General features: G+C 42.3%; 1 protein-coding gene across 6 annotated transcripts in view; it reads right to left on the bottom strand.

Annotated features, from left to right (window-relative positions):
• The window catches only part of HENMT1 (HEN methyltransferase 1), a 38,864-nt gene extending 26,038 nt beyond the window's left edge, over positions 1-12,826 (bottom strand). Inside the window, exons 1-6 of one of the 6 annotated variants that reach the window (XM_064282464.1) lie at positions 12,656-12,826; positions 8,370-8,440; positions 8,012-8,086; positions 7,226-7,351; positions 1,216-1,328; positions 299-433 (exon numbers count right to left, since the gene is read on the bottom strand). In XM_064282464.1, the coding sequence (XP_064138534.1) occupies positions 299-433; positions 1,216-1,328; positions 7,226-7,351; positions 8,012-8,086; positions 8,370-8,390 (470 nt within the window). In that variant the 5' untranslated portion in view covers positions 8,391-8,440; positions 12,656-12,826. Of the gene's footprint in view, positions 1-298; positions 434-1,215; positions 1,329-7,225; positions 7,352-8,011; positions 8,184-8,369 lie in introns of all 6 variants that reach the window. The other 5 variants (XM_064282465.1, XM_064282467.1, XM_064282469.1 and 2 more) reach the window with 5 other exon arrangements.
• Positions 12,827-18,633: the final 5,807 nt, after the last annotated feature.

Here is an 18,633-nt window from a genome sequence, read left to right as displayed (position 1 = left end):
AGTCAGAGAGCGATCAAGCATGCACACATACACAAATGATAAAGGGGGAGAATGTATAAATGGTATATGAGTGCTCTTGATATTATTTACTTTTGCAATTTATCTGTAAGTCTGTAATTATTTACAAATAAAAAATCGAAAAAGGTCAGTAAAGAGAAAACATTCCCAACTGATGAGCAATTTTCTTCACAAAGAATATTAAGGTTAAGACCTAAAAATTGAGGGCACAAAGTTTACTGACACTAACTCAGGTTTTTTAAATGAACAGTCATACAGTATGAAGCACCTTAATACTTACAATTCAATACATGTTATCAAGTCAAATCCAAGCAAACGAGAGTCTCTCTCCACAGCAGAGCCATGATACAAGGTAACAGTCAGCGTCCTCTCCCTGGGTTTTAGATAGTCACCAACAAGGGGAGACAACTTATACCTGCAAAAGCATTATTGCAGAAATAAGAGACTTTGAATACAGTAACCTATTTAAAAATATCTCGCCAGCTACAGAACTCTGATCTCTTTTCTTCTTTAACAGAAAAGCCATTCTTGAAACCATCTGTAGATATCTAACATATAGAGGAGTCACGAGATGGTGCAAATGGTTAACGGGCTCGACTGATGGCTAAAGGTTCAAGTTCACCCAGAGGTGCCGAAGAAAGGCCTGGCAAACTACGTCTGGAAACCCAGCCACTGAAAACCCTATGGAGCACAATTCTACTCTGACACACACGGGGTGACCATGAGTTGGAATCGACCTGATGACAACGGTTTTGTTTTATTTTAATATATGTAGAAGAGACAGGAGAGCTGCTCTGGATGCAGCTGGAGCAGGAGGCCTGGTAACTCTGCCCCAGTGCTCTTTTGGATAAATTCTCTGCTATAAACCATCATGGGGTCTGGCATAAAAGGATGAGATTTTGCCACTAAACAAGTTTCAAAGTGAATTTGCAATGCTTTAACTATTAGAATACAATTTAACTTACAAATTGGTAGGAACAAAGTACAGATCACAATTTACAATATATACAGAAATAAACCAAGCCAATAATCGAGTAGTATTACGGCAAGGCTTCATTATTTAGTGGGCTTAAGACTTCTTCACAGTCCCCAGTCTTCTAGAACAAATTGTATAAAACTGACACTTTCTCTAAATAGAGTAAATAATGCCACTAGCTTTCGATTAATGCACAAGTCTCTTGGAAACTTGATTATTACTCTTTCCGTCGTAATTTTTCCTCATTGGTATCTACTCCAACAAGCAGTTCAAGGCACTTGTGGAATTTCAGCATCCATAAGAGCGAAGTATCACCACAACCCAAGTCTGCAACCTGCAGATGAGACAGAATGTGATTTCCAAGATACTTATAGCCACAGAAGGCAAGAAAGATATAAAAAAAAAATTTTTTTTTTGAAAGTAGGGGTGGGAGTGGATATAAGAAGTAAAATCAGAATAATGCTATTATATGGAAGTACCTCTTTTTTTGGTAGAAAAAAGTACACAAAAAGGAAATTAATCTAATGAGATATTATATGCCTGGGTGAAAAATAAGTCATGTCCTGGTAACTCCCCTATAAAAAGGGTGTTTAGACCTTTATATAAAATTCCTCTTATTCAGGTCAGTATCAGGTGTATTCTTGGGGCCTGGCACAGGAACAGAGCCCTGGTGGCACAGTGGTTAAGGGCTCAGCTACTAAACAAAAGGTTGGCAGTTCAAATCTACCAGCCACTCCTTGGAAACTCTATGGGGCAGTTCTGCTCTGTCCTAAAGGGTTTCTGTGAGTCGGAACTGACTCGACGCCAAAAGGTTTGGTTTTTTTTTTTTTTTTTGGCACAGGAACACCACCCATGGCAGACAGGTGCTCTGTAAGATGAAACTTGGTGCCTCTGAGCAACTTCCTGATTGAAGACCAAAAGGTACCTACCAGACATATTAGCACAGAAGCCTGTCCATGACCAGTGCTTCATAATTCATGGATATACACACTCTCATTAGTCTGGTTTTCTTCATACACATTCTTGTAGATTTTTATTAAATCTGATTTCTTAATCATGCAATGAAGTCTTCATTAACCATAACTGAACTGCCTAATTTCTGAACCCCACTTTAGGAGAAAAGGGCAAATGACAGTAAAATAAACACATGACAAACATTTTGTAATGTCTCCCACTCAAAAAAAAGATAACCTCAAACCAACGTCTAAAGTAGTTACTGGGCCCTAATCCAGACTTAAATAGATGTTTGAGGATATGAACTAATTCAGGATCTTCATGCATGAAATGAATGGAGCAGCTCAGAAATTAGCAGAACTGTTGGAAGGAGCACAGGAAACAGGGCTGTGCTGGTTTTAACAGGTGAAGTCACAGCCTACTAGGTTTATAAGAGTCAGATCTTCACCAACTAAGTTCTAGACTGTAGGACTCGTGTTCACAAGTACCAGGGGGATAGGGCCACTGCCCAAGGCTGAGGACGCGGGGCTGCTACGCCAAGGGGCAGAAGAATAGGGCCTACCGAGTGAAGGCAGTGGGGTTGTCACTGAGATGGACTAGGAGAATGGGGCTCCCCAAAACTGAGGGAGCGGAGTTGCTATCCCAGTGGGCCTGGAAGGTGGAGCTGAAGCCCAGGGCTGAGGGGCCTCTACTCAGAATACATACAGAGAGTGTGGCCAACACTGATCACTAACCTTTGGTGCAAAGGGAATGAGGCAGCCAAGAGCCCTGTACCCTTCCCCCACCTCTCACCCCATCCCACCCTCACAAACACCACCCCCAACCGCTGAGTACCAAAAACTTCCAAGAGTCATAAAGTAACTGTGGAGGGATTACTAAAGAGTACAAGACCTTTGTGTAAAGATATTCAAAAGAGATTTAAGTTTGGACTGGTGATGAGAGAGAGAGAAGGCTTGAACCCAAGGAAAGGATCCAGTGGGGCAAGGAGAAGAGTACCTAGGAGGATATTTAAATTATCCCCTTGAAATTTTACATAATTAATTTCCTTCCTTAGATTATTCAAACTGATTTTAAGATGAAAAGTCAAAATTTCATCAAATAAAAACCAATCCTATTTCAGAACATTTACTATTGACTATACTGGACTAAGGAGCCCTGATGGCACAGTGGTTAAGAGGCTGGACGCTAAACAAAAGGTTGGCAGCTGAAATCCACCAGCTGCTCCTTGGATACCCTGTGGGGCAGTTCTACTCTGTCCTATAGGGATGCTATGAGTCAGAATCAACTCGATGGCAACGGGATTTTTTTTTTCTTGGTTTTATATTGGACTAATACGAGAAAATATGAGGTGCACATACTTAAAAACTGAATTGTGTCCCCCAAAAATATGTGCTGTAATTCCTAACCTCTATGCCTGTGGTTATAATCCCATCTAGGATGGGTTGTCTTTGTTATGTTAATGAGGCAGGATGAGTGTAGGGTGTCTCTTGAGTCAACCTCTTTTGATATATGAAGAGATTAAACATGCAAGCTAGAAGCTGAGATGGCAGAAGGCAGACACCATACCACATGAAGATCACCAAAAAGCCAAGGAATAAGAACCTTCCCCCAGAGCTGACAGAGACAGAAAGCCTTCCCCTAGAACCGGCACCTTGAATTTGGGCTTTTAGCCTCCTAAACCATGAGAAAATAAATATATGTTTGCTAAAACCACCCACTTGTGGTATTTGTTACAACAGCAATAGAAAACTAAGACACACCTTCCCATTCAGTATCAGAACTGAGTCTTAAAATATCCTCAGCATTTTTCAATGAAGAAAGCTTTCCAAAAATTTTCTTTGGATTCTATTTCACACACATGCATCCAAGATAGTCATTTAATTTCTTATCCAACTGAACAGGTCAAACCACATAAAATTCCATATTGGACTTTTTCCAAGCTGTGAAAAAAGCAATTTCAGATGCTTCAACCAAATACGCCTGGCTGATTACAAAGATGTGAACAAAGAACTGTAACGTGTGCAAGTGTATCAGCAGCAGTGGCACAGTTAAGATAAGGAATGCCTTCACACCGGAGAAGGGTCTTCACTGAGTCTTGGAAGTCAAGCAGAAAAAAAAAAAGACCTTTCACCCAGAAATTCACTATAATTACTAGCATCTGGTCTACGTCACGAAACCCTGGTGGCGTAGTGGTTAAGTGCTACAACTGCTAATCAAAAGGTCGGCAGTTCAAATCCACCAGGTGCTCCTTGGAAACTCTATGGGGCAGTTCTACTCTGTTCTATGGGGTCGCTATCAGTTGGAATCGACTCGACGGCACTGGGTTTGGTTGGTTTTTTGGTCTACATCAAGATCACCCAATCCATTAGTGTAGTAACCAAGTATCTACAGTCAGACATTAGACTCTATGCCATGAACCATTAAAAGTAATGCACTTCAGGGGCGGTCAGGTCCAAGATAGCAGAATAGTCAGCCACCTCCTGTGGTCCCTCTTACATCAAAGGCCCAATAAAACAAGTGAATTGAATATATATTACAATCTAGGAACCCTAATCATCAAAGACAAAGCTGAAGAATCAGGCTGAGCTGCAGGTGGAAGGAGTAACAATACAAAAGCAGTGGAAACAGAAAACTGCAGATCGCAGATTTGTTGGCGACCTGCTGGCTGAGTTGGCACAGCACACGTGGGCTGAGGCAAGCAGCAACATTCCAAGCCGAGGCTCACATCTGGTGCAGCCAAGCAGCAGCAAATCAGCATGCACCTCCAGAACCAAACAGGGGTGACACCAGACCTTCAAAAGTTAAACACAAGCCCTCAACCTATCACGTGTGCTGGCAAAACAACCCCTGCCCCAGAGCTTAACAGCTGAAAAGCACTTCCTTCCCCTCACCCACCCTCCACCTGCTCCAACACCAGCCTGGACATTAGACAATGCCACACCCTCCCAAGCCGGGAACTCAGCCAGTTGGGAGGCCTTGCCCCTTTGCCCAACCACAGGCATACAGGGTCCACAGACTTGCAGAGCCCCTCACCCCCACTCAGCCCCTTGTGGGCCAGTTCACCACCACATGCCCTCATTAGCATAAAACAGCAGGGCGTATACCTAAAGTCCATTTTCACCTGCAGCAGTCAAGGTGGAGCTGCAGATTTGTAACATTCCACATCACCCTGCACCGTAAGAAGGGGCCTCATTCACCCACACCAGGGGCCTGAGGGTGGGCAGTACCACCCACTCCATCTAGCTGCCTGAGACAGAATTAGTGGTGCTTCCCAATCCCTCCAGCCAATGGCACTGGGCACCCAAGGACCAGCTGCACTAACTCTCCCACTGTGTGCTCTAGGGGACAAGGAAATGCCCTCCATCCAGGCACCCACACATCACCGTCCACTACAACTAAGAACTGTGCCTGCTCTGAACACCCCCACATACTCCTACCCACCTAAGACTGTAGGGGAGAGTCTGCACCACACTCAGTGACCAATGACCCAGACACCTGTGTGTGCCCTGAATAACCACACCCCCCCAAAAGAACAGTGAACAGACTCCTGGGCTTACACACCTAGAAGCTGCTCTGACCACCTAGAGACAGGATATGAAAGCTTCAACAATACCAACCACCAGGTAGTTCACAGACCCAGCCTACTTGGGCATATCAAAACAAAACAAAAAACAGGATGCGATAAACAAAAATACAATAAATATAATAATGTATTGATGCTTCAGAAACAACAGTCAGTATCAAATCACATAAAGAAGCAGGACAACCAGAAAACCTTCCAGAAGACAGGCAATGGAACTACCTGAGAAAGAATTCAAAAGACTAATATGTAGAGCTGTCTAAGAGATCAGGAAGGAGATCAGGCAAGACTCAGACCACATCAAGGAACGCAGAGACAAAGCAATGGAAGAATTCAGGAAAACAATACAAGAACAAAATGTAAGAATAAACAGGCTGCTAGAAACCAGAGACAGTAACTAGAAATCTGTAAGATTAATGACAAAATTTCAGAATTAGACAACTCAATGGAAGGTCATAGGAAAAGAATTGAGACGATGGAAGTCAGAATTAGTGAGAGTGAAGCTAAATTCCTTGACACCAATTTGTTTGAGGAGAAATCAGAAAAAAGAATAAAAAGAAAATGAATAAAGCCTATGAATTACGTGGGAAAAACCTTCACGTGACTGGAGTACCAGAACAGGGGGATAACAGAAAACAGAAAGAATTGCTGAAGATTTGCTAGTAGAAAACTTTGCTAATATCATGAAAGACGAGAAGATAGCTATTCAAGAAACTCAACGAACCCCATAGAGGGTAGATCCCCAAAGAAAATCAACAAGATATATCATAATTAAACTTGCCAAAACCAAAGACGACGAATCTTGAGAGCAGCTAGAAATAAACAAAAAGTCACCTACAAAGGAGAACCAGTAAGACTAAGCTCTAACTACTCAACAGAAACCATGCAAGCAAGGCAATGGGGATGACACAGACAAGCCTTGAAGGAAAAAAAAATGTCAGCCAAGAATTATATATCCAGCAAAACTGCCTCAAATACGATGGCAAAATTAGGTCATTTCCAGATAAACAGAAATTAATGTACTTAAATTTAACTCATATGAAATCACAACTTTCCTGCAAAATTAGCTGAGGTTTATTATCACCTAATTTAAAAAGAACCACAATACCTGTGATTCCAATACTAGTTTTGACTAGAAGATCTAGAAATGTAGAACCTACAAGATCACATCATTTATAAACTGAACTGTGTCCCCAAAAAAGATATGCTGAAGCCTTAACCCCTGGCACCTGTGAAACTTGACCTTGTTTGTGAATAAAATCTTTGAAGATGTTGTCAGTTAAGGTAACATGAGGTCATACTGCAGTGGGTTCTAATCCAATCTGAGTGATGTCTTTATAAGAGAGGAAAGGAGACACAGATATAGACACAGAAAGGACAGCCATGTGAAAACGCATTTACTAAGTCCAGGAATGTCTGGGGCTACTAGAAGCTGAGAGAGACAAGAAGGGATCCTCTTCAAAAGCCTTCAGAGAGAGCACTGCCTGGCCCACACATTGATTTGGTCTTCTAGGCTCTGGACTCTTGGGACAATAGATTTCTGTTCTTATAAGCCACCTAGTTTACAGTATTTTGTTTCAGCAGTTCTAGAAAACTAAGATAACATCCAACTGTATAATGTCAAGATCTTCTTCAAATCTGAAACATTTCCTAAGGCAGTCATTAGTTAAATGTTCAGAAAGAGAAATAATACCCACCTTCTTGGGTTCATGTTGATCCACTAAATCTTTAACGAACTGGTAACGCTGTCTGTATAATGGAGGCTTAAACTTAATTTCTGTGCTGGTAACTTCTTCAAAATTCCTATCAACCACACTTTCACACTGAAAGTTTACAAACAAAAGAGAGGGGTTCTAAATCATGCAATTCTTCAGGAATTAAACAAGAAGTAGCTCTATTTCCCCTGTCATTGTGGAGACCACCCTGACCCTCCATTGCCTCACTGCCCTAAAATCAAGTTTGCGTTAGGCAATACTGTATTTCCTCCACAGTTCAACCTGTCTTTGTCTAATCCTCCTCTCGTGCCTTTTAAAAAATGAGACCCTGGCTTTATGCTATACTTGGTTCCAGCTGAAGGAAAAATTACTAATGAATGTATTCAGTAAAACAATTAGAAGCCTCCTAGCCACATGGAAACTTTTGTGGGGTGAATTGCCAAAGCCCATGCTCTGGGTAGGCACCAGGCTGGAAAATTTTTGTAATAATCCCATCAGTAAAAAGGAATTATATGATTAATCTGTAACAGCTGTTACTGCTGTTCCTAAATACCAGTGTTAGAAAGGAATAGTCAAAAGGCACTTGCTATCTACAGCTATGCTATCCAGCAGACATAAAATGCAAGCCACGCATGCAATTTTAAAAAAGTTCAGTTCCTCAGCTGTACTAGCCACATTTCAAGTGCTCAATAACCATGTTTATCAAGTGGCTACCGTGTAGGACAGAGCAGACCTACAGCCTAATTACTCCAAATGTGGTCTCCAAACCTGCAGCATCTTCACCTGGAAGCTTCCTGGAAATGCAGAATCTTGGGCCTTACGCCAGACTTCTTCAATCAGAATCTGCAGTTTAGCAAGATCCCCCGGTGATCCATATGTCCATTCCGGTTAGTGAAGTTAGAGAATTTTTAAAGTAGATTTTGCTACATATGTCCAACAACTTATGATTAAAAGAAAAACACTTAAAATTCTTGCTACACTCCAAATGTGGATATTTCATCAATGTATATCCTTCTTTAGCTCAACCAACACTGGGAAATGCTAGGATTTTGCTGGTAATTACCTCAAGGTACATCACAGGGATAACTCTTGAGGGTCATACAAGTGGTAAGAACTGTGCCATTACCTGTATGTTGTTGTCATCCATTAGGAGCTAAGTCTCGTGGGAAACAAAAATGCAAATGTATCCTTCAAGCACTATATGAGTAGAATAAAAAAAGAATCATCAGCGACTCCACTGTAAATACAAAATGTTAGTTTTTATAAAGTAGGGAGGGCCCCGGAGGAAATGGTTGCCTAAGCAAGGGAGAAAGCCAATTCTCTCCCTGTACATGTTTAATCGACAGAAAAACTTAGCCCACAGAAAAATTTACCCAGTAACTCTTGTTTCAGAGATGCACAAATAGGCTCAAAAGGCACAAATTACTTGCCTAAGAGGTCAAAGGGACTGATATCAAAGCAGGTTCCTTCAGTTACTCTGAATCTAACTAATGCAATAACATCCACTCCTTCCTCTTATTGTTTGCTTCACACAAAGTGAAAAATCCTATCGCTTATGTCCATTTCATTATTAAAGCCCTGTCTCAATTGTCTAGTGCTGCTATAACGAATATCACATGTGGATGGCTTTTAACAAACAGAAATTTATTTTCTCACAGTCTAGGAGGCCGAAAGTCCAAATTCAAGGTGCCAGCTCTAGGGAAGAGCTTTCTCTCTCTGTCAGCTCTGGGGGAATGTCCTTATTCCTTGGCTCTTTGGTGATCTTCATGTGGTATGGCATCTACCTTCCCCCATCTCTGCTTCTATCTTGCTTGTTTAATCTCTTTGTATCTCAAAAGAGATTGATTCATGATACACCCTATACTAATCCTGCCTCATTAACATAACAAAGACAACCCATTCACAAATGGGATTCTAACCACAGGCAAAGACATTAGGATTTACGACACATATCTTGGGGGGACATAATTCAATCCCTAACATTCCACCCTTTGGTTCCCAAAAATTCATAGTCCTTGCCACATACAAAACACATTCACCCCATCACATCATCCCAAAAGTTATAAATTTACTCCAAGATCTCAACTTCTGAATCATCTAAATCAAATATGGGGGAGATTTTAGGCATATTCCACCCTGGGACAAAATTCCTGTTCATCTGTAGGTCTGTGAAGTCTAGACTACAAATTAATGTTTCCAAAGTACAGCTCTTGAACAGGCACAAGGTAGACATCTCCATTACAAATGGAAGAAATTGGAGGGAAAGAAGGGATAACAAGCACCAAGCAAGTCCAAAACTCAGCAGTACCTCTCAAGGCTTGAAAGTAATCCTCTCTTCTCTGAGGCCATCTAGGTAACGGCCCTGCCCTCCAGACTCTGGATGTTGGCCACACTGGCTGAATGTATTCTGGGTGGAGACTTCTCAGTCTTGGACTTCAGCTCTTCCTTCCAGGCTCACTGAGATGGCAATTCTGCTCCCTCAGTTTGGATGGCCCCATTCCCCTAGTCCATCTGAGTGATGACCCCACCAGGCCCCATTCTTCTGCCCCTTGGGCAGTGGCCCCATTCCCCTGGCACCCGTGAATAGCAGCCCCATACTCCAGAACCACGCTGGTAAAGATCTATCTCTCTGAAACCCAGGAGGCCATGGCCCCATCCTTTAAAACTCAGTAAGCTGTGGTTCTACCCTTTGAAACTCAGACAGCCCTGCTTCCCACACTCCTTCCAACGGTTTTGCTGATCTCCAAGCTGCTCCAAGGATAGTCTTTTTTTTCTTGGAGGACAACAGATGTAGCTCCTTTGGCCTGTTTCCTTCCTATAGAACCCCAAATGGTAGACAGTGTGCTTTCCTTTCATTCTTTCTCTGTCGCCTTCAGTCTAAGCCAATGGGTTTTGTGCTGTGGTAGTTGGTTAGATCCATCAGCCACAGGCTTAATCTCTTTAACAAAAGATTGTGTAGCCATGTGCTTGGTGAACGTTCTAGGACACATGTTCTTAGTTTGTACAACAGAATTTTCCAAATCTTTAAGTTCTGTTTTCATTTTGTGCAGCTCATTTTTAAGTCCGTCGCTTTCCTCTCGCATTTTACTATAAGCAGTAAGGAGAAACCATGTGGCCCCTTTAAGATCTTGCTTAGAAATTTCCTCAAATACTCAAGTTTATCACTTACAAGTTCTACCTTCCACCAAACATTTGAACATAATTCAGACAAGTTCTTTGCCACTGCATAAAAAGCATCACCCTTCTTCCATTGCCCAATCACGTGCTCATCACTTTCTTTTAAAGCCTCACCAGGAGCCACGTTTCTAGCAACATTCTTTGCTGGCACCCTATGTATTCTCTAAGACAACAGAGACCAAGGCTTCAAACTGGTTCACTGCGGTTCAAACCCCGACTAAGAATTTGTATTTCTAACAAGTTCCCAGGTGATGCTAATGCTGCTGGTTAGGGACCAATTCTAAGAACCACTAGCAGAGCAGTGGTTCTCAGAATTTGTTATACCTAAGAATCACCTGGGGATCTTGTTAAAACGGAGATTCTGATTCAATATATCTGGGTGGGAATCAAACTTTTGGGAGGGTTTCGAACCGGAACTAATCTGTTTGAAGCCCTGAGGGTTCAAAACCCTGATAAGAGACTTTCTCTATAGCTCTCCTCATTTCCTTCTGAGCCCTCGCCAGAATTGCCTTTGAACATCCATAATTCTACCAACTGTCTCTTCACGTGGGAGAAAGATGTAGCAATCTGCTCCCATAAGGATTTACAGCCTCCTTAAGAAAATGTTCTGCATCCCACTTTGATGAGTGGCATCTGGGGTCTTAAAAGGTAGCACGCAGACATCTAAGATCCATCAACTGGTCTCAGCCCACCTGGGGCAAAAGAACACCAAACACGTAAGGAAAATAAGAGTCCAAGAGACAAAAAGGACCACATAAACCAGAGACTCCATCAGCCTGAGACCAAAAGAACTAGATGGTGCCTAGCTACCATCAGTGGCCACTCTGACAGGAAACACAACACAAAGTCCCTGATGGAGCAGAAGAAAAGTGGGTTGCAGAACTAAATTCTAGTAAAAAGACCAGACTTGGTGGTCTGAGACTAGAGGGACTCCAGATGACATGTCCCCCACACTGTTAGCCCAAAACTGAAACCATTCCTGAAGCCAACTCTTCAGGCAGAGATTAGACCAGACTATAAGACATAAAATGATACTGGTGAGGAATGTGCTTCTTAGCTCAAGTAGACACATGAGACTAGGTGGGCAGCTTGTGTCCAGAGGCAGGATGTGAAGGTAGACAGGGACAGGAGCTGGTTGAATAGGCACAGGAAACAGGATAGAGAGAAGTGTGCTCTCACATTACAGGGAGAGCAGCTAGGGTCACATTAACAATGTGCGTATAAGTTTTGGTATGAGAAACTGGCTTGAATTGTAAACTTTCACTTCAAGCACACACAAAATAATGTACTGCCTTAGAAACTCTATGGGCAGTTCTACTCTGTCCTACACGGTCACTATGAGTTGGAATTGACTTCACAGAAATGGGTTTTTTAGATCTCTTCAAGGCAATCTAGGCTTTTACTATTACTCATGGCCATCAAGTCAATTCTGACTTAAACTCTTCCAGCCTCTACCCATTACTCAATTCCAAAACCGCTTCCACGTTTTAGGTATCTGTTAGAGCAGCACCCAACTCTGCAGGTACAAAATTCTGTCTTATCTAGTACTGTTATAACAGAAATACCACAAGTGGATAGATTTAACAAACAGAAATCTATTTTCTCAGAGTTTAGGAGGCCAGAAGTCCAAATTCAGGGTGCCAGGTCTGGGTGAAGGCTCTCTCTGTAGGCTCTGGGGGAAGGTTCTTACTCCCTGGCTCCTTGGTGATCTTCATGTGGTGTGGTATGGCATCTATCTTCCTCCCCCATCTCTGCTTCTAGCTTGCTCGTTTAATCTTTTAATATCTCAAAAAATATTGACTCAAAATACACCCTACCTACCTGTCTCATTAACATAAACATGACCCACTCGTGAACGGGATTTTAACCACAGGCATCAGGTTAGGATTTACAACACATACTTTGGGGGGACATAATTCAATCTATAACAAACCCTAAACCTCAAACTGCTTTCGATAACTTGTTTACACATGGTCAAAATGAAATTTCGAGGAAAAAAAGGCGTCTTTAGTACTTGATAAGCTAAAGGCAAGACTTCAGGAAACATCTACTCATCCAATTCACTCATGGGCTTGAATTTAAATTTTGCTTGCAAACTTGCTTTTGACTACATCAACTTAAACTAGAACTTAGCCTGAAAGTTGGGCAGCATGTCTTTTGAGAGATTCTCTAACTCGTATAACGAAACTTTCTTCAACGTTGTCTTTACAGAGCATCAGTCGTCGAATCGCTCACCTTTCAGTAAAAAGCACGTCCAAGTGGAAAAGCAAAGAGCCTATGCCAACAGCCTCTGAGCACAGCGGCAGCCACTCGCTGGAGACCGCAGATAATACATTCAACGCCGAGCCCGCACCTGCCGGCCGCGCACGCGCAGCCTCGCTGCGCGACGTTACCCACTCGCTGCAGCACCTGCGCCGCCCGCCCCTGGGTCGTCCCCTCGGTGCGTGCGTGCCCGCGTCGTCCGCCCCGGGCTTCTCGAGCCGCGTCGGGTATCCGGGATCTTCCCGCTCGACCTCCAGTTCTAACGTGTCAGTTTTGCGTCTCCTAACGGCCACTGTGGCGCATGCACCGAAGCCATTTTCCCGGCCTCCATCCGAACCTTGGCGAGGACTTCAGCCCCGCGGGCGTCCGCAGGGCGGGGCGAGCTCGGCGAGGCCGTTGGCTTCTTGGCTCTTCCGTCCGCGACCGAGAGCTGAAGATGGTTCCCGCCAATGGGAGGCCGCAAGGGGGCGCCCGGGCTCAGCGAGAGCCAGCCGGCGGCTAGGGGTCCGAATCAGCCGCCACTAGTCCCCATGAGCCGGAATTGCCCCGGCGGCAACGGGTTTTTTGTTTGTTTTGTTTGGCGGCGGGGTGGGGGGGGGTGTTTTTTCTGTCTCATCAGAATCCACAAGGCTTGAAGGCCGGGTGAAGTTGGTTTAGTAACACCTGAACTGAGCCCTGGTGGCGCAGTGATTAAGAGCTTGGGTGCTAGCCAAGAGGTGGGCAGTTCGGATCCGCCAGTCGCTCTTTGAAAACCCTGTGGAGCAGTTCTACTCTGCCGTGTAGGGTCACTATGAGTCGGAATCGACCTGACGGGCAGTGCATTTGGCTTTTGGTTTTGGCACTGAGGAAAAAAAAAAAAAAAGCTGTTTTCGGCCCCCAACTGATTATTTCCGCTTATTTCTCAATTCTTGGAAAAATTACTGTATCACGCCCTCTTTCCCCTTGCAGAGACTCAACTTGACACTTGAAAAATGAGTAATTTCTTGTATATCATGGAAGGTAAAAGGAGGAGGGAGGGAGCGAAGCTGATTTCTTAGTTTAAAAAAATTTTTTTATTCGTAATTTAAAACTCAAAAGCTGGTGCTTCTTTAAAATTTCAGTTGTAACTGAGATGTTGTTTGGTGCCGTCGAGTCGGTTCCGACTCATAGCGACCTTATGCACAAGGGAAGAAAACAGTGCCCGGTCCTGCGCCATCCTTACAATCGTTGTTAATGCTTGAGCCCATCGTTGCAGCCACTGTGTCAACCCACCTCGTTGAGGGTCTTCCTCTTTTCCGCTGACCCTGTACTCTGCCAAGCATGATGTCCTTCTCCAGGGACTGATCCCAGGGGCTGATCCCTGAGATAGGAGCCTATTGATATACCATAAATAATATATTGGAACTGTATTTTCAAACACCCATATGCTAAGCACTGTGCTAACAGCTTTGGGTATACCACAAAGATAAATTATACTATTCTTGTCTTGGATGTTTTGAGGAGTCTATTTTTATGACCTCATAGGAAAAAAGCATGTAGATAAATCAAGGTAAGAAACAAGCTTTCACAGATGCTATGATAATGTCACATCACAGTTTGAGACGTTCCTGTTCACCTGGGGAAACTGCACTTCTAACACTGTCTTCCTTGAAGGAGCATATTCCTTACTACAGAATATAAACAGAACCGGTGGCATGGTGGTAAAGAGCTCGCTGCTAATCAACAAGTTCGCAGTTCGAATCCACTAGCTGCTCCTTGGAAACCCTCTGGGGCAGTTCTGCTCTGTCTTATAGGATCCCTATGAGTCGGAATTGACTCGATGGCAACAAATTTTGTTTTTTTATCTAGTAAATGATCTACAGCGGATTCCTGGATCGCACCTGCTAGCTGGCCTGTTTGTGAGTTTGAATTCCTCATGTTCAGTACCCTCCCCAACTTTTCGTTTCCCACACTATCCTTCTCATCTCCTAGTCTCAGAGCCTAAAAATCATTCTGGGATCTATCCATTTCCTCCCTTGCCACATTTGGACAGTCACCAAATCTTGACCTCTTCAAGCTGTCAGTAGCATCTGTCTCTTCCCACAGCCAGCACTTCAGCTTAGCCATTGTCATCTCATTTTCTCATCATGCTTCATCCTCTTTTCCCACCATATGGCAAGTCTCGGATACAAACCACATTGTAGTCTTTCAGAATGAGTTTAAAGTCAAATAGACCTTAGATCCTGATTTTATTACTACTCTCTAACCTTTGGAAATTTACTTAGCTTCTCTGTCAATGTTTTCACTTGAAGAATGAAAATTAAATGAGATTAACCATTCAATAAATATGTATAGAACATCTATTACAGACCAAGTACTGATCTGCAAGCACAAGACAGATGTAGGTCCTTCCCTCATGGGGCCTACAATCAAGCAGGTGTACATGTCTAGCATGGAATAGGTGATCAAAAGTTAGTTCCCTATGTGTCCTCAGCAGCTGGTGGAGTGCCCTGTTCAGTAATTGATGACTGATCATGAGGACAGTGCTTATCGTAATGGCGGAAATGCTGACTAGGTAGGACAGAGGCAGTATTCTGGTAGCTCTGTGACTAAATTCCTAGGCTTTCTCAAAAAAACATTGATAAGTGTATAGGGAGAAAACTCTGTTAAGTTTTCCAGTATATGATTTGGTCTTTGTTCATTTTAATTATCAAGGCCTGGTGTATGTGGAAATAAGTTTATTTAAGCAACCAAGATTTATGGATAGCATATCAGGTGCCTCAAAAGTATTTTGGCAAAATGTATTTTTATTGTAGACTCCTATTATTGAAGATGAAAACTTGTCACAAAATTGTCTTTCTTAGAGTTAAGAATGCCCTGACAATATAGTATATCAATGCAGTGAGCCTCAATGTGATAAAAAGTAAATTGCCAGTGTTTTCAACTTTCATTTATATTATTACTAGTACGTAATTTTTTTTTCCTTATTCTAGGACTGGCCTGGCCTATTGTGGAAACTACAAACTTGGATTGCCTTGCCTGTTTTCATTAATAAACAAAATTTTTAAATAATCCTTGAATTGTTTAATAGATGTTTTTATCTATACATCTCACATGAAATGACTTTTAAGGAAGCAGAATGTTGCTTCAACTAAAAGGATTTGCAAACACTAATTTTTTTGTTGTTGTTATTATCAAATTGTTTATAAATGCCCAGAAGATTTAGAAGAAATTCTTCCAAACCAGAATTTGCTGGGTTCAAAAATAAAACTGTTTCTCATCTTCTACCAACAAAAGAGTCTCAGTAAGGAACAGCTTCAAAGCAAAGGTGAAATGTACAGTGCAGATCTAAGGAGATGCCTCGTAGACCATTTCATCTAGACAAAAGGTCTCATAAGGCTCTTGAGGTAGATCTGTCTTGGTTGGTTTTCAACTTATTTGTCACCCCTTCCTATCAGGCATTAGATGGCTCCTCATGGCTAGATCACAGCACTTGTCACACATTTCCTCAGGATATGAAAAGATTTAAATGGATTTAAAAGCAATATAAAATGCTGCCAAAGCAATGCTGTCAGAAACCATTAATCTTTAGTTATCAACATACTCCAGAGTAAGGAAAATGCTGGCTATGAAAAGGATTGTACTGGGGCAGTTGTTTAATCTACCTAACAAGGGCAAGCTGCAATACAAGGGCAAACAAAAATTATTCAGCAGCCTACACACCACAAAAGGTAAAATTTGCAGAAAGATATGTGTTGCCATTCATCATCTTTCACTTTGCTCTTGCTCTGAAGATCTTTTCAACAAATGTGCATAGTATACATAAAGCATAGCACAAAGATAAATCTGGTACCTTAAAGGTGGGAATCATATCTTCCCACCTGTGAACTCAATATTCCTGTGGTACGTGACACCCAAAAAATCTTGGCTGAAAAAAATAATTCAGGGTGTCTGCATTTGCAGGCTTGGAGGCTACCTCCTCTATGAAGCATTCCCTGGTATCTCTAGATAATATTGAATAGTTCCTCCTTAGTGTCTCCATTGACCCTGTACATAGTTGGATCGTAGCACTTCTGTATTACTATTGCTAAGTAACAAACGATCCCAAAGGCCACAGCTCCAGTCGTTTGTTACTGCTCATGGGTCTGGTCAACAGCTCTGCTGCTTTCCATTGCAACTTAGTGGGTCACGTTGCTCTGCTCCATGAGTCTCTCTCTTTCTTGGACCAGTGGGCTAGGCAGATCGTGTTCTTCTCATGGCGTTAGAGACACGAGCACGAGCACCAGCCCAATCATGTAAGTAATTTTAAGCCTCTGTTCGCATCAAGTCTACTAAGATACCAATGGCCAAAGCGAGTCATATGGTCAAACTCAAACTTCTCAACAGGAAGCACACTTGCTGTCAAGTCATAATGACCGACTCATGATGACCGTATAGGACAGAACAGAACTGCCCCATAGGGTTTCCAAGGCTGTCATCTTTACAGAAGCAGACTACCACATCTTTCTCCCATGCAGTGGCTGGGGGGTTAGAACCACCACCGTTTTGGTCAGCAGCTGAACACTTAACCACTGTACCACCAGGGCTCCTCATTATGGTGAAAGAGGTAAAAATTAGAATCTGCAAAGAAAGGTATACACTGAAGATAGTTTTTTTTTAACTGATGACCTTTATAATGCCAAATTGTTAATCTGACCCCAAAGATAGGGTAGATGCAACATAGATGCTATTTACTTAGCAATGTGTTCAGCCAGCGCTCTTAATTGCAAACAACAGAATTCGCTTAAGCAGAAAAGTAATTTATTATGGGGGTATTGAAATCTCACGTAATCTCCTGGCCAAACTAGAGAATCTGACTCATGTACATAGCCTGGAACAAGAGCCAACCAACAAAGGGATTCTATCACAAAAATACTTCTACCAACATAACTGGCACCGCCGATGCTCAGAGTTGGATGTCAAACACTCCGCCGTAGAGGCTTCTGAAGAACCAGATGGCTCCACCTCTGTGCTTGGCAGAAGATTAATCCCTGGACATGGGGCCAGCGTCTTGCAGAGCTCATTTCTCAATCCAGTTCTCACATGGGTGTAACTGATGACTTAAGCCTACCTTATATCTGGCTGCAAAAGAGTCTTGGGATCTAAGTTTTTGTTTCGTTAATTTCATTGTGGTAAAACACATTTAACAAAAAGTTTGCCACTTTATCCATTTTTAAGTGTACAATTCAGCGACATTAATTACATCCACCATGTTGTGCATTTCCAGAAGTTTTTGATCACCCCAAACAGAAACTCAGTACCCCTTTAGCTGTAACTCCCATTCCTCCCTCGTCACAGCCCCTCATAAACTTTTGTCTCTATGCATTTGGCTATTCTAGATTATTTCATGTTAAGCAGGATTATATAAAATTTGTCCTTTTGTGCCTGACTTAATTTCACTCAGCATAATGCTTTCAAGTTTCATTCATGTCATAGCATGTATCAGATTTATCTTTATGGCTGAATAATATTCCACTGTACCTATGTACCACATTTTGTTTCTCCACTCATCTGTCGATGGACGTTGGGTCGGTTCCATCTTTTGACTATTGTGAGCAATGCTGCAATGAACAAGGGATGCAAGTTATTCTGGCCTCTATTTTGGGAAGGTATCATTACGTGGAAATTACCAAACTGTAAAAGAGGGTGTTCAAAGCTACGAACAACAAATCTCTACCTCAGAAAATATACCTTTATGTCTCAGGCCACACAAGCCACAGGAAGAGTCAAGGGCTCGATTACAGTCAATAATAAGAGTAATAATAAAACAACAAGTGATACTGGATTATAGCTAACCTTTAGTAAGAAACGGCTATGTGTACACTATGATACTAAACATTTTACATGTTATTTACTTAGTCTTCATGAGATGTTCAAATACACTGCAAGCTGAGTATCACCTATTTCAGTTTACAGATCAGCAACTGAGATTTAGAGATACCCAAGATCATAAG

Source organism: Loxodonta africana, chromosome 3 (genome assembly GCF_030014295.1).
Source record: "Loxodonta africana isolate mLoxAfr1 chromosome 3, mLoxAfr1.hap2, whole genome shotgun sequence".
Classification (NCBI taxonomy): domain Eukaryota; kingdom Metazoa; phylum Chordata; class Mammalia; order Proboscidea; family Elephantidae; genus Loxodonta; species Loxodonta africana.
Note: the sequence above shows the minus strand (reverse complement) of the source record. Positions and strands in the feature narration are given on the sequence as shown.